Raw genomic sequence first — 15,930 nt, forward strand, 5'->3', positions numbered from 1 at the left:
CACCGAACCAAGGGTTATTGTGCGGTTCGGTCCCCGGTGGACCCCCCAGGAAACGTCTCACACCAGACGAGTGAAACCCCTATGTATGCGTGGTAGAGTAATGGTGGTGTACGCGTACGTGGAGAACTTGTTTGCGCGGCAATCGCCGACATAGTGTAGCTGAGGCGGAATAAGGGGAACCAGACCGCATTCGCCGCGCTGATGGAAAACCGCCTAAAAACCATCCACAGACTGGCCGGCTCATCGGACATCGACACAAATCCGCCGGGCGGATTCGTGCCGGGGACCAGGCGCTCCTTCTCGCCCGGAAAGCCGTGAGTTAGACCGCACGGCCACCCGGATGGGCGACCCGGTTGGGGTACTCAAAGGTGCGTACCCGCCAGGTTCCTCGCCACCAACCAGAAGACCATAAAGAGCTCCCACCTGTTTAACCCAATGAAGGATGCAACCTGCAGAAAGCATTACGTGGATGATGGGGAGGCAATTGATGCAGCGAGACGTTGGCTCCGACGTCGATCAACAGAGTTGTACCATGCGAACATACAGGCCCTCCCAGTATGGTGGCGGAAGAACAAACCAGTTTTCAGAAAAAAAAAGTGTAGCATTACTTGTTGCACGGCCTTCATACCTAAAGATTAAACTTTCTTCTCCTTCTTGCGTATCTTTCCGAAGCAGTGAAGCCCTGGAAAGTACCTGTAGCTATGGTTTTCCCACACCTTCTTTACTCTCTCACCGTGAGAATGGTAGCTATGGCTAGCGGCTTCTGCAACCTTCTCAAGCACAATTTTAATGAAGTCTTGCTTGTTTGCCTCTTCCTAAAAGAATGTATTCCTTTGCAAATGGTTCAAATGGCTCTGAGCATTATGGGACTTAACATCTGAGGTCATCACTCCCCTAGAACTTAGAACTACTTAAACCTAACTGACCTGAAGACATCACAAACATCCATGCCCGAGGCAGGACTCGAACCTGCGACCGTAGCGGTCGCGCGTTTCCAGACTGAAGCGCCTACAACCTCTCGGCCACAACGGCCGGCTATTCCTTTGCACATAACTGCAAGTACCTGATTGTGAAGAACTTTCTCTGCATCTACACTGTCTGTCCAAACAGTTCCGAGACTGATTTTATTCCTGGCGTATAATCGACGACTGCGCTGTAACTAATGTGGCAGATTGAACTGACAAGTGTGAAAAATAAATGTGCATGTGAGCAGTAAGTTGTGAGCAGGCAGTGTTAAGTAGTGGACGTGCAGCCGTAGTGTGTCAGTGTTGTTGAGCCACAAATCGCAGTGGAGCAAGATCTCTAAACCAAGTGTTCGAGACATTCTCCACAATGTTTTGAGGAAGAGTGTGTAAAGTTTGTCCCGGACACTTTGAATCCCGAACAAAAACAACGACGAGTGGTGCAGCCGCGACTTCGTTCAAATAAAAACTAGGACAATTCTTTTCCGGAAAAATCATCAACAGAGACGAGACTTGGTGTTATCAACAAGACATGATTGTATGAACTTTCTGTGCATGATGCTCAAGTTGAGGAGGGGGGGGGGGGGGGGGGGAGGCAGGTGTGAACTATCTAAATCACTTGAAGCACTGAATCCACTTTCTTTTTATCAACTTAGTCTCAAAGATTTTTGTATTAGTGGAGTATGGTGCGCGAAGAGTGCTGGTACCGTGCTAAGCAATGAAGAGTCAGAAACAAGCACGTCCAAAGTGCGCAGATTGAATGAGATGGCCACCTGTTCGGACCAGCGCTCAGCACGAAAGTGAGTGTCTTCACCGGTGCCGCGTTATTTTGCTCGAGCTGCACCCGTCCTTTCTGATAATGTCTCAGGAAGGGGTGCGCCGCCACTCAGGAGAGCGCACACAGACTCACTTGCGTCTATGAAGATGACAGGCTTGGCCGCATCGCTGTCGGAGCTGGCGGTAACCACCTTGACCAGCTTGAGGTCGCGGCCCTCCGTGCTTTGCCCGATAGTCTCCAGCGTCACCAAGTCCGGATACTGCGTAGCCAGAGTGTCCAAGTAGGCGTAGATCTGCAACAAAAAAGCATCATGGGGCTTTTCTGTTCACGTCATCGTCTAACTCAAAAGAGGTGATAATATTTCCTTGGTTGCGGACCACAGTCATAATATATACTTTTTAAATGAAGCTCTATTTTTTAAAAAATATTCATATTATTCATTTCTTTCAGTACCGCGATTTCGACTGCAGAGTCCCTCCCCCTTCCCCTCCCCTCCTTCCTCCTCATGCCCCCCTTTCTCCTCGCCTCATAAATCACATGTTACAACAGTAAACTGCCGTTTCTTTAAAAAAATCAGACCCCGTGTATAAAAATCTTCAAGCCTCTGATTTCCCTATAAATGAGCTAATGGCTCAAATACGTGCCTCTAGGCGTGTAAGCAAAAAAAAGTTTACAAAGATTTGAAATTATGTTTGAAGTTTGTTGGAAGCGGCTAAGTGCTCCTATTATGAAGCACTGGATAGTGCAAACTGGGTAATTTGCGCTTTATTTTAACGTAAAGCTAGTTTTTCACGCTTCTCAAAGTTTATGACGTCAGATCTTCTGAACTATTTGTCATACAATGGTATAATTTCGCAGGTATATTAAGCGACATATGTAGATACTGTGTGCAAAGAGTGTTGCGAACAGAGGTCATAGTAAAGAAGTAATAAATTATTATTAAATAAATTATGAAGTCATGACTGATGTTGACGTTTTACTACATACCTTTTACGCAGAATCTAGTTTTTCACGCATCTCAGTGTTTATGAGGGAATATATCTTGAAATATGTGTCTAACAGTGATATAATTTTGCAGGTATGTTCACTGATACATGTACATACTGTCTCCCAAACGTGTTGTAAATAGGGTTAGTGGTAAAGACACAATAAATTAAAACTTCGTACCCTATGCTGAAGTTTGACTACAAGAACAGCGAAAATGTAAGGGACAAACTTGTTTCCTTTCACCGTTTTATGGGGGCGTCAGCGAGAAAAAATTCATAAAGGTTTGAAAACATGTCTAAACTTTGCAGTATGTCGTTAAGCGCCATAATTGTCAAATACTGGATGAATGAAGTCCGCGTATTTGCGCTTCGTCAGGCACGCTGCATCAAGACGAACACACAGTTTCTAACTCTAATACTTGTCTTATTGTGCTGAACTGTTAACATAAGATTATACCTCATAATGAGTAGATTATCACTGGATTCTAAATTTTTAACGTCGTTCAGTAATTACTCGAAACTCTGAAAATCGAATTTCTGTAGCCCTTGCGCTGCAACTGGTACTAGGTTCTGGGTTCCGGGATGGCGTTTTAGTAATATAGATATGTGTTTAGTTATCTTTATTGCTAAATAGGCTCCTTATCTATAGCATGTGTTAATGTAGGCACTGATGCAGTGTAGAAGTCACTGTAACACCCCTGTTTAGACTTGTTGTTTATAATATGTGTTAATGTCGCATTATATGTCATGTGAAAGTGACTGTAACCCCACTGCATGTATTGTTGTTTTGCCCTCAGGTGTGTGTGTCGTCTCTTTTACATATGTAAAACGGAGCAGAATAGATCAAGATTTTATGCTGCGGCATGTATGCATACTGTTTCAGGAGTACGAGGTGTTTGTTTCAGAAAAGTTATATTTAAGTTTTAAGGGTGCCTTTTATGCATCGAGTTTCTGTGAGATACTTGCATAACAATTTGTATGAGTTTGATGAACGCTAGGCGGAATACACAACCCATTCCCCTTCCTTAATATGGCACTCCAAACATTATGCATCTCATACAGTGACTGAAACCCGAAATTTAGTGTCTGAAGTGGTAGAGACGAAAACCAATGTTAGTTCATGCTTGGACAACGTTCTTGCTAACCACAGCACTGCGCTGGCCAGAACTATCACAGCACAGTACTTGAAAGAATGTCTGCCTTGCGTAAGGTTAGCTGTCAACCCTGTTTTTTATTCGCACGCAAGTCTTATAGTGAGACAACAGGTATATATATCCATACATATTTTGAAATATTTCGAAAACGGCGTGTCATTCATACATGTCTGATATTTACTGACTTCATACGTAATGACCCTTAAAGTCTGTATATCAAATGTTATCACATAACGCCTTTCACTTTGTCATCCATAAATTTTATTGTTTTCAATTTTCACCCTGTACCTGAAAAGGCCTGAACGACAGAAGTCGCGATACTGAAATAAATAAATAAATAATTAAAAGCTTAAAGTCAAATATAGACAATGATTTCATTTTAAAAAGTGTGCTTAAAATTGTTTCTTCTACTCTGTTTTCTGGGATTAAGTTATGGATTCTCGAAGGAGACCCAAGTCATCTCCAAGTGCTAACGAACTAAACCTGTCGAAGTATTCGTGGTAACAGTCAATAATCGTGGGAGAGACGGAGAGTATATTACCTCTCATTAAGCAGTAAAACTTGGATAATATTTGGTAGTGGGCAAGGTGCACTGTTACCCGCCAGCTTCACTGAAACTGATCAACTGCATTAGCAAAGCTCCTGAGTTCACTGTGAAGAGCCAGAAAATTGGTCACAGAAGAAAAGGCGTTTGCTACGGAAGACTTTCACCGTTACTCAAGAATCCTTTAAGCCATATTCTCGCTCTAAGCCGCTGCCTGTCTAAGTGAGAAAACAGATATAATCTCTCTGACAAATTAATGTATAGGTAATATAGATGACATATAAAAACTGATTTTATACAGTTAAAGAGTAAACACGAGGTAAATTTCATTACGAATATATGGCACAAGGGGCGAAGAAAAAGTTACCGTTTGAAGGCAAAATCACCGTGAACGCTGAGGCAATAATCCCACCGAAGCACAAGGTTAAATATACCCGTTTGGTAAATTACCGTGTCCTGCTGCGTGAAGTAGTTCATAACTGCCTGCTGCACAGCCTTGTCCGACAGGAACCGTCGACTCTGCATGGTCTTTTTTAAGGGACCGAAGGCATCATAGTCGCATCTGGAAGGGTCAGAATTATAGGGCGGGTGCTCGAGTGTCCTCCATTTGAGTTGGCGTAAATTCTGCGTTACGACATTTTCTATACAGGAACGTGCATTATCTTGAAACAGCAGCACCCCCGAGCATCATTCCACAACGATGGTTTCCAGCAGACATGCTGACCCATACACGATCTTCACTGTCCGACGGATGTCTTACTGTGTTCGTCTTTCTGCAGCCAAGAAAAGAATAATAGCATGTTGGTCCTGATTGGACGCATTTGGTAATAACGTAGTCATAGTTCACGTTTCCGCATTTACCGCACACAAGCCGAAAAGACATTAATGCCGTAATAGACGCTTGTCTACATGTCGGTGCTTATATATCCACTTCGGAGTCCCGCTACGTTGCATACACGCTGTAGCAAAGCCCTCAAATGGAAATTTTTGATCGCCCCTTATATTATGATCTCGGCGCATGAAATTTATATTAAATTTTTATTACTTAATCACTAATGAAGTTTATAATCATTTTTCGAAATATTGGTTTAAATTACACGCTCTATCACAACCCCCTGAGGATACGGAATCACTAGTATTCTGTGCACTGATTTTTTTGTACTACCGCTGTGGATTAATGCCATGAGAAGTGTAAACTTAAACTGGCGCTCGTTAACAAAATCTATAAAATGCTTGAGCTAGTGATATGTGTAGTGAGGGGGGAGGGGGGATGGGGGAGAATAATTCCGCGTTCATTCTATAGCGAATACTGTCCGCTGCTTTTTATGATTGGTGGAAATTTTCAAAATGTCTAGGAAGGGTAACGTAAACACAAAGGTAGTCATCTGATTACAGGCCTTGCTCATAATTAACTATGGCAAAAAAACCAAACTTTTTTCTGAAGTATTTGTAGATACTTGTAGTGTCTTGCAACAGTCTGTAAGGGAACATTGTACGCTTGCTATTGAAGGAATCACTTTATTGAAGAATAGCTACCCTTCTGAAGATTGTGCAGTGGCCTGTAATGATTACTATACAGATTCGTAGTATAATACTTGAATTGTTGTCATCTATGGTTAGTTACAATTTATTATGGAAATGAATCACAGATGACTGGATGATAATTGTGTAGTAAACTGTATAATGATTTGCTACTGATTGTATTTATAAATAAATGATTGTTGCAATAGTAAGTGTATATGCATCGCTATTATACACTTACTGCTGCACCTGTCAGTTATTTATGAATACTGTTCATCACAAAATCAATGGTGTCCAAAATGTGAGGCGAACAAAACTATTGTAGATGGGCAACAATTCAAAATCTAGATATAGTGTAAATAGCTCGAGAATGAAGAAAATAGTAAGTCCAGTGCAAATAATCTGCCCATACTAAGAAAGAGAGCCACAGTAAAACTCACGAAAGTTTAAAAGAAAGCAGAAAGACACAAGTAAAATTAGATTTTAACGAAATGTAACAAGCTCATTAGACATGAAAGAAGTGCTTTGATAGGTCAGATAATTTGGAGAAAATATACAGTTTCTTTAATGAAACAACCGTAACGGAGTGTGCAGGGGTCAATAATTTGAATAACCGAACGAAAATTTGAATCCCATTAATCTCAAGTTCGAACTGAGTGCCTTGACAACCGCACATACTTCCTCAATCCAGAACGACAAAAAAGTATTCCACCAGTACTTGCAGTGATGAAAATTTATGATTTAGAAACACAAAAAATATCACAGCAAGTACAGTTATTTACAACTAAGCACACAAATCATGAAATGAAATGTGAGTAAAAACTTGTGCTGCTTAATTACCTCAGGGCATGTTTCTATAACTACTGAGAAATGAATCAGCATTCGTGCATGAGAAACATAGAAAATGCAGATGAAAACTGCAATACAATAACAAGGTATTTCAATTCGATAGTAGGACAAAACCAAAATAATGAATACTTGGAGGTCATACGTTAAGAGTTTGCCAAGAAGACTGCCACTTTTGTCCTTAAAACATTCATCGTGAAGAAAACACACTAGTAATAAAAATAATGGGAACTTATTTGAGAATATGGATGTATACCAGATTAAATTAAGTAACAAGCTCTGCACCTAAGAAAATGATTTTACAAATACATACGAAAGGAGCTATCATTTAGCAAAGGCACCTGAAGGTGTTACAGGTATGAAGAACACAAAGGAAAAGAAAACTTGCAAGAGAAGAAGTAGCTGCTTAAGAGATGACGTGAGTTTCAAGCAAAAAACATTAAAAACATGATGGAATGTTAATGATAGAAACATAACAGCGCAAGTTTGCGAGTAGTCCTGGAAATCAATTACAGAAAAGACTTAAAGAAAGTAAAATCATACATCAGAATAAAATAATACAAACAGTCGTATAATCAAACGTAGGCTTCCGTGGCCATTGTCACAGTCAACAAAATTCTTCTGGGTTTGGTAACCAATACACCCTGAGGAAGGCGCCTTGTAACAGTCGCCGAGACGTCGAAATTTTACAGATGACAATGCGGCCTCAAACCCAGAAGAATTTTGTTAACAATCGTATAAGCAGTTGATGAGTTTTTGTTTTTAGAATAGATTAAGAGGACGGCTAAATGGATGTGAATGAAATAAACAAGAGAGTAGAAATGAATTGGTGTACTTTTGGAAACATTAACGAGTTTACACAAATGTAATATATGTGTCTTAACAGAAAGTTTACAGTCAACGCGTATCAACAAGTCTGATTTAAAGCAGTATGGTATGGAGTGCCAAACGTTAAACCATTGTAAAAGTATTAGTCGAAATTTAATGATCTGTGGTAGGTAAACAATAACTACATCAGACTAGAGTGGAAGACATAACTGTGACCATAATGAAAACGTAATGGAAACAGGCGGAGGCATTTTGCCACATAATTGCGTGTTACAAGGACGAAAGCAGTTTTTTGCTTGATTCCAAGAGATACGAAAAGACCAATGAGACGATGTAAAGGAAGGTGGGTGGACAGTACTGGCTAATATGGATGATTATAGCTGAAACCTATTAGGTGTGGAGAAGGCTCGAGGAAGCCTATGTATAGGGGTGGATGTCTAATGGCTGACGATGAAGATGGTCTAATACAAAAGTAATATTTGTTTGTCCGTTTTCTATGTGATCCTATACCATTTATCCGATTTCCAGTGAATCTTTGGTGAGCTGTTGTTTGCCCGCGCTCGAAGGTTTCTGTGGGAGTAAGAACTATCTCCCACCCATAGGGGTAGGGGTGGAAAAGGGTGAAGGTAGTATACCCCAACTACCCTTGGGGCTGGGGAGTGATAAGTCGTGACATATAAAACTCGTATATTGATTGCTGTTGTAATAAAGTTTACTGCACCAAGAATAGATGAAACACCTGCTAAGTGTAACCAGAAAATAGCTAGGTCTTCTGATACACCCCCATGTGCGATAGCACCTGCCCGTGGAGGGGGGAGGGGGGGGGCTAAACTGTCGAACCTGTAGCAGCACCCTTATCTACTATTATCTACTATAGGAGATGAAGAAGAAGGGTTAATGAAGGAGGTAATAGTAAAAATTTATACTATTTATTCGGGGGAATGCTATATCTGGTGCCCCAATTATTAATGGTACAAGTCAGTTACCAAATCCACTAATTATAATGTGCATTACTATAAAGAAAATTATTAAGAATGCATGAGCTGTGATAATAACGTTATTAATTTGGTCATCCCAATTAGTGATCCTGCTTGACCTAGTTCAGCACAAATACGTATTCTTATTGATGTTCCTGCTATTCCTGCTCATGCTCCAAATAGGAAGTATAAAGTAGCAGTGTCCTTATGGATTGCTGAGAATAGACTGCAAATCTACTTCTGAGATTTTCTATTTTATCATTATTGGTCTTATATTCAATTATGATTCTAGACTGCGATTCTAGAGGTGTAATGTTTTATTAAGGCCTAAAAGATTATTCTTTCAACTATAAGAGAGGGGAGGGAAATTTGACTTTGGCGCGAATAGTGCCCTCCGCCACACACCGCTTGGTGGCTAGTGGAGTGTATGAGTGTATATGTAGATGAACATGTAGGTAACTATGAAGGTTATTAGTTTAATTAACTTAAGTCCTTAGTATATTGAAATTAGGGTTGATGTTGAAATTAATCCTATTGTTGAAATTGTAACAGTTATAGGAAGAATAAATCTTGATTTTAGGGACTTTATTTTTATTAGTAACCAGTTTTCATTATATGATATATTTAATGCTGAAAATCTAATTCATATAATAATAAAGTGTGATTGTGGTTAATACAACTATAATTGTTATGATGGTTGTTATGTTTTTCCATAAGTGATTGTATAACAATTCACTTTGATAGGAACCCTAGAAATGGGAGCAAACCTCCCAGGGATAAAAGTGATAAGAATATTATAAATTTAATTTCAGTTTTCATGTTTCTCGCTGAGTAGATTTGGTTTACGAAGAATAAATTTATTTGCTTGGATAGCAATTATTTTGTAATCATTCTGTTGATCTGCTCATATTAGCTCTGAATATAACTGCACGATTTGTAACCATTCTTTGTCGTATAATTACAATGAATATGATGATTTCTACAATAGAGATTGTTGACCCAATACTTGATGCTACATTTCATGATGTGTATGAGTCTGGGTAGTCTGAATATCGTCGTGGTATTCCTGATAGACCTAGGAAGAGTTGAGAGAAAAAAGATTAAATTTACTCCAATAAATATAATTGTAAAATGAATTTTTAATCATGTATTGTTTATGGTTAATCCTGCAAATAATGGGTATCATTGTATAACACCTCCTATAATTGCAAATACTGCTCTTATGGTCAATATGTAGTGGAAGTGTGCTACTGCATAGTATTTATCGTGGAGTACAATATCAAGGGATGAATTTGCTTATACTAGACCTGTTAAGCCACCAATTGTGAATAGTAAAATAAATCCTAGAGCTCATAATAATGGCCAGTTGAACTTGAATTTAGTTCCATATAATGTAACTAGGCATCTGAATACCTTAATACCTGTTGGTATGGCAATAACTATTTTTGCTAATGTGAAGTATGCTCGTGTATCAACATCGATTCCTACTTTGAATATATGGTGTGCTCATACAATAAATACACTTATTGGTGATAGTGATGATGATGATGATGACGTAACATTCCTGAAGTTTGAGGTTGAATTGAGGGTTGCAAAGACAGTGACATATCAGCATATCGTTGTAAAGCCTGAGAAAATTTCTATCAAAATGGGGGCACGCATCACTTGTTACCTGCATAAAATTACTGTGAGAGTAAGACATTCCTAGCACCCCTATGACAGAGATGGGAATGAAAAGGGTATCTACCTAGAAAGAAAAGAGGCACTGCAAGACATACCAGGTACAGGTAGTATAAAATAAAAATCGCAATAGCTTGGTGATATTCACTTACTTGTGTAGGCAGTGGACTACTTATGACTACCTTCTCTTAAATACGCTCTCAAGGTCTTTAGCAAATGAATTCATTTCATATGGTGCATAGTTGTACAGCGTCTTGAGGTCACCAAAGCAGAAGGATGTATTTCTGCAGGATGTATTTCTGATCGACTTAGATTCCTCGAGTGTCTTAGCTATTTTGCATATGCACCCAGCGGATCACCTATGGCTACTTCTTTGCAGGCTGCCACCTCGCTCTTGAAACACAGTTAACTGTTGTCTATGGGAAGAGGAGTGGGCATCTTACAACTCTCTGTGACTCCCCCAGTCAGGTGAACATATCCTACCCCATGACAGATCGTTAATACACAGTTTCCTGCAACAGCGAGAGGACCCAGCAACGAGCAGCGCTTGTGCATATGTTTAAGTACACCACATTAAACTTATTTTGTGTTCAAACAAGAGGGCAGATATTGCTGCCTACTACTTCAGTTGACGATAAGCTGCATGCAATAGAAATTTAAGGATCCTAGGAAACGTCCTACCTGCCATCAAGTTATTATAGTCCAATTAAAATTATCTGATAGTTGTCGTCTGTCACTTGCCGCTACAGTGTTGCGATATCGACTATAGGCGACACGCAGATGCAGCGGTCATGTCATAATTGCTGTTTACGTATAACACGGAGCAATGTTAGAAGTGGCCGCCTCGACGTAAGTCGGGAATGCGAGATGCTCCATCGACAGCTGATTTTGATTGACCAATGATTAATCTGCGACGGACGACGGGTTTTCTAGCCCATTATTTAACGTCATGCCCTAAGCTAACCACAACCTCGTGGTGTGCAATGTATCCCGGAAAACGGCGGTCAACAATCTGGGGCACAACTAAAATCACAATCGCTTCGTTCACGGCGATTAAAGCTAACATCTACGAACAAACTGAAGACAGAAAAAATCAGTTTCAGCGATAAAAGTAAACTGTAATTTCTCGATGTTATTGGTTACCTGAAATTATCCTCACACCGGCTGCATGAGCTGCCGCATTACCAACCGATGAGCACTCCTCATTGGCACTTAGTTGCAAATTATAACTGACACAGGCAGATTCCAAACGAAGAAAGAATGATAGAAAGAAAAATAAGGGCAGACAAAAAAGTCAATAAAATGATGAAAATAACACAGCAAAGTATTAGAAATAAAAAAATTACGTTCAAACTGAATGGAAATAATAAACTCTCTTTATTAGGTTTAGAAATTTAAAAAATCGATACATTTGACAATATTTGAACCTACGACCTTTTATAGGTCGGGTTTCTACGCTAACAATTGCGCTGTATCACAAGTCTGGATTAAATAGTTACAACTGTGGTGACCCAGTCACAGCTGTGAATTGTAGCCTTCAAAAATTCGGCTTCAGGCAACGTCGTGCGAAGCTTATTTACTGTAAGCAGATCTCTGTGATTATAGTAACAATTTATGTGACGATGAATCGCGTCTTGCGCGGAAGTATTCTGGATCGTGTGGTTAGTGCTGCTTATGAAACGTGTGTATTTCATTAGCTGCGTTGTGCTTTATTGTGGTTATCATATGTGATAAAATAAGATTAAAAGTGTCATCGGCATCCAAACACATCAAGAAAGTCATCTGAACAAGGAACTGAAAATGAACAGACCAATTGTTGTGGCAGTTTTGCAACGGCGAACGTTTCGGGAGTGACGCTGAGCGCTCTGATTCGAGGACACCAGCTCCAACGCCTGAAGTGTCAACTACCAAGTAATTTTAATCGGACTACAAGTGAGATTTGTGACTCAGCTTTTATTTTTCACCAGCGAGTGACACTTTCCTAATTTCTTCTCTTAGTGTTTATCATTATCCTAGAGGTTTAACAGCACTGTCTAAATCGTTTTGTGTTACAGTTTTATATTTTGTGTAGCTGCTGAATTGGATGAATGAGTATGAGCGACACTGGAAGAAAACTAAAAAGAATTTTTTGGTCTTGTAAGATTTTGTTTTAGACACTTTAATCATGGGTGCTTTAGCACGAGCATTCATAACGGTGATGTCGTAATAAAGTGGACACGCAGACACACATACGTACACAATTGCGCACACACACACACACATACACACGAACACACACAAACATTTAGGCAGAATGGGAACTATTACAGGGTCTGTATTTAACACAGATATCGGTCAACAAATGGATATACAGAGACTCATTTCAGAAACTCTTATCTCTTAACGTTCACATTACCTCGTCAAGCGTCATGAATCTGTCGAACGAGACCCCCCCTTGCGGTAGCTCAGCCAGGTTCCTGGTTTGAGAACGTCCTCGTTCCAGTAACCTGTGGGGAAACAAGTGATAGTTTCACATCTGTATACCTTGCTCACCCAACGATAAACGTGCAGTACAAGGCGAAATACGTATAAGCAAAGCGTGTGGTTTAGTATGCTAGCACGGCTTAGCATCCTTAGTCATGTGTATGATCTAAAACGCGACAACGAAAGGTACCATACCTCAGCGGGTAAGTAAGACCCATATGAAAATATACAAAGGTAGAAGTTGTTATATGGTATGAAGAATGGAAACGTCGAACGTTCTAAATGCCATTTTTCCACAAAACACGTTTTTACTGCTGTTGTGTTCTTGGTATTCTGTTGCACGTCCCTAGAGTTGTTCCATGTACCAAATGATGGGAAAGATATTCCAAACATTCATTGCTAGATGCCGCATAGTCTTTATGTGAAGCACTACCGCCCTCTTGAATTCGAAGCAGCAGGAGTGAAGGTCTCTCCCATTTAGTTGACGCACAGCTTGTGTGGAAAGCAGAGTGCCTCTAAGCTTTTCTTTGTATCAATAACACATCTTTGAAATCGAAGGCAGATTTTGCAGTTATGGACAATCGGAGAAAGACAAACTAGGTCTTTGTTCCGCGAGACTGACACAAGATTGTTGAGTCAGATAAAGCTATGAAACTATTCCCTGTAATTCCAGTCGTACATTGTTGTCGATGCAGGTGTGTAAGATGTCCAGATGCAGAATAATTAAAGTGTGTGATACTCATAAATCTGAACTAGCTACTAAAAATTCTTACTTTGGAACATAAGAATGGGAAAACGTCAATGTATTCAAAAGAGGAAAGAGCATGGCTGATGAATGTTATAGTGTACTTCATCTGAAAGACCAGCCATGTTTATCAGTTCCCATACAGAAGAGCCTGTTGACAATGTTGCCATTTCTTCGTCAACAGCATAGGGAGTTCTACAGTAAACTTTGCAACATATGATACCAAGAATGGAGCTGTGGAAGAAACGGAAGTTAATACTGAGAGATTTCTTCCCTTGAATTTACATTGTTATTCTCTCAAAAAAAATTTAAGAGAGATGAGAAATGGAATTTTGTTGACTACAGTTCTGTTAGTTAAAGCATTACTGCTGTATTTCTGTACTAGTATTATTACAAGCAAAAGTATTGACTCAGTATGAATGACACCTGAAACTTACTATTTCTTAATGGCTAGTTCCCCTGTCCGGAACTTAAAACTTCCTTAATTGATTATTTATTTTCTAATTTGTCTCGTTTTTTGTACTGATAACGTGAGCAGCAAAATTCTGTGGTATCATAGTGCCTTTCCAATTTTTGGAAGCAAGTAAGTTATGTTCAAAAAGAGGTATACCATTTTTTCTTTCTCTTGACAAATGTGAGATTTGGCAGTTAGAACGTTTGACGCTTCCATTCTTCCTATGATTCACGTTCATTCTGGACTAAAAAAGTAAATATACGAGCTAGTACAATTATTAAAATACGTTATGAGGTCTTAGCGATCACAAATACACCATTGTGAACGTCGTTGGATATACAAATAGAATAAAACACGGTAGTGAGCTTATAATAAACCTTATAGTATGCTGTACAGCTCTTTAAACTTTTAACCTGTTGCCATCAGCATAACGACTATGAGCTTAAATTTATGAGTGATGTTCAATAAGTAATGCAAAACATACTTTTCTAAGAGCAGGTGGGTTTTATTCAGGATTCCAGTACAATATATTACTCCCCACTCTTTCGTTACAAAATACTATTTTTCAACATAATCTCCATCCAGTGCAACAGCCTTACGCCACCTTACTGGGAGGGCGTGTATATCCACGTGTTACCACTCTACTGGTCGATGTCGGAGTCAACTTCTTGCTGCCACCCCCCCCTCCCCTCCCCCCCTCCCCTCCCCCAGGGGACCAACAGCTCTTTTGTCTGTACATCTGTGGCACACAGGGTTCCCCGATCTATTGCAGCTTTCATTCTTTTCCAGGGCTGTTTTATCGTCCCCTTCCTTGTCCTTCCCTGTCCTTGTTCCTTTCCCTTTGCCCCTTCCTTTCCCTCACTTGATGTTCTTCTTTACGTCGGCTCATCTATCCTCCTGACTTCGCTTCATCTTGTGGTTTTGGTTGGTTGCTTTTCCTCCACTTTTTGGCTATCCTTTTTTGGTCCCCCTCAAGAGCTTGACTTCCATCTCTAAATTTGAAATCTGTAGTGTGAGCCAGATTGGGAAGAACCCGCCTTTGATGTGGATTCCTCTTCCCCTCCTCCTCCTCTCCCTTTTCCCCCCTTCCCCACCCTGCCTGTCATAGCCCTTTTGCCTCCTTGCTAGGTCACCAGCTCGGTAGCCAGCCTGTGTCGTTGGGCTGTTATGTACCCATCTGGTCGAGCTTCCTGACACCACAGGAATCACACTGCTGATACCCAGTCTGTGAACACCTCGTGCAAGCCTAGGAGTGGTTGCCCTTCTTTTCGGGGCATCGGAATTCCCAGCAATGGCCGTCCCGCCAGGTGGCTGTTGCTGTGGCTGGGTGGCACCCATGTTCGGAATGGGTGATACCAAGGCGGACGTTTAGCACGTGAAACGTGTTAAACTCTCTGTCCACACTTGTGCAGCCGCGTCTCTTCCTCGAGCTAGTTCTGTCTCAGTTCCTGTTTCTGCCTTCCTGGCCTTACCCTATTCAGCTACCCCCTGGGAGGAGTGTCAGGCTCACCAGCTTGTGGCCAAACCCTTTCCACAGTTCCTGGTCTGTACCAGGACTGACACGGAGACTCTTGCCACCACCAAACCACTTTTCTTTGTGGAACTTATTGAGGGCAAGATAAGATTTGCCTCTCTCCTTACAACAACTTCTGCCACTCAGTCGGCCTCCCTCTGTGCCTGCAACTGTTTAGGAGACATCCCTGTGGGTATCGCTCCTCACAAGTCACTCAATATGACACAGGGTATAATTTTCCGTGGAGACTTTCTCCTCCAGTTGGATGATGAACTTAGGGCTAATCTAGATCGATGTGGCGTTCATTTCATCCAGCGTGTCCATAGAGGCCCTAAGGACCACTGTGTAGACACTGGCGCTTTCATAGTGGCATTTGAGGGGGATACAATGCTCCGAGGGCCCCGAAGCCATTCACTCTCTGTCCAATCCCGACATCGCTGCCACCTATTCCCTTACTGTTAAAGCCTCCTCCCTCTCTC

General features: G+C 40.7%; 1 protein-coding gene across 1 annotated transcript in view; it reads right to left on the reverse strand.

Annotated features, from left to right (window-relative positions):
* The window catches only part of LOC126482056 (carboxypeptidase B-like), a 139,546-nt gene that overhangs the window by 64,294 nt on the left and 59,322 nt on the right, over nt 1-15,930 (reverse strand). The window contains exons 3-4 of the mRNA XM_050106032.1: nt 12,672-12,762; nt 1,873-2,032 (exon numbers count right to left, since the gene is read on the reverse strand). Coding sequence (XP_049961989.1) covers nt 1,873-2,032; nt 12,672-12,762 — 251 coding nt within the window. The remainder of the gene's footprint in view (nt 1-1,872; nt 2,033-12,671; nt 12,763-15,930) is intronic.

The sequence above is a fragment of the Schistocerca serialis genome, chromosome 5 (assembly GCF_023864345.2).
Source record: "Schistocerca serialis cubense isolate TAMUIC-IGC-003099 chromosome 5, iqSchSeri2.2, whole genome shotgun sequence".
NCBI lineage: Eukaryota > Metazoa > Arthropoda > Insecta > Orthoptera > Acrididae > Schistocerca > Schistocerca serialis.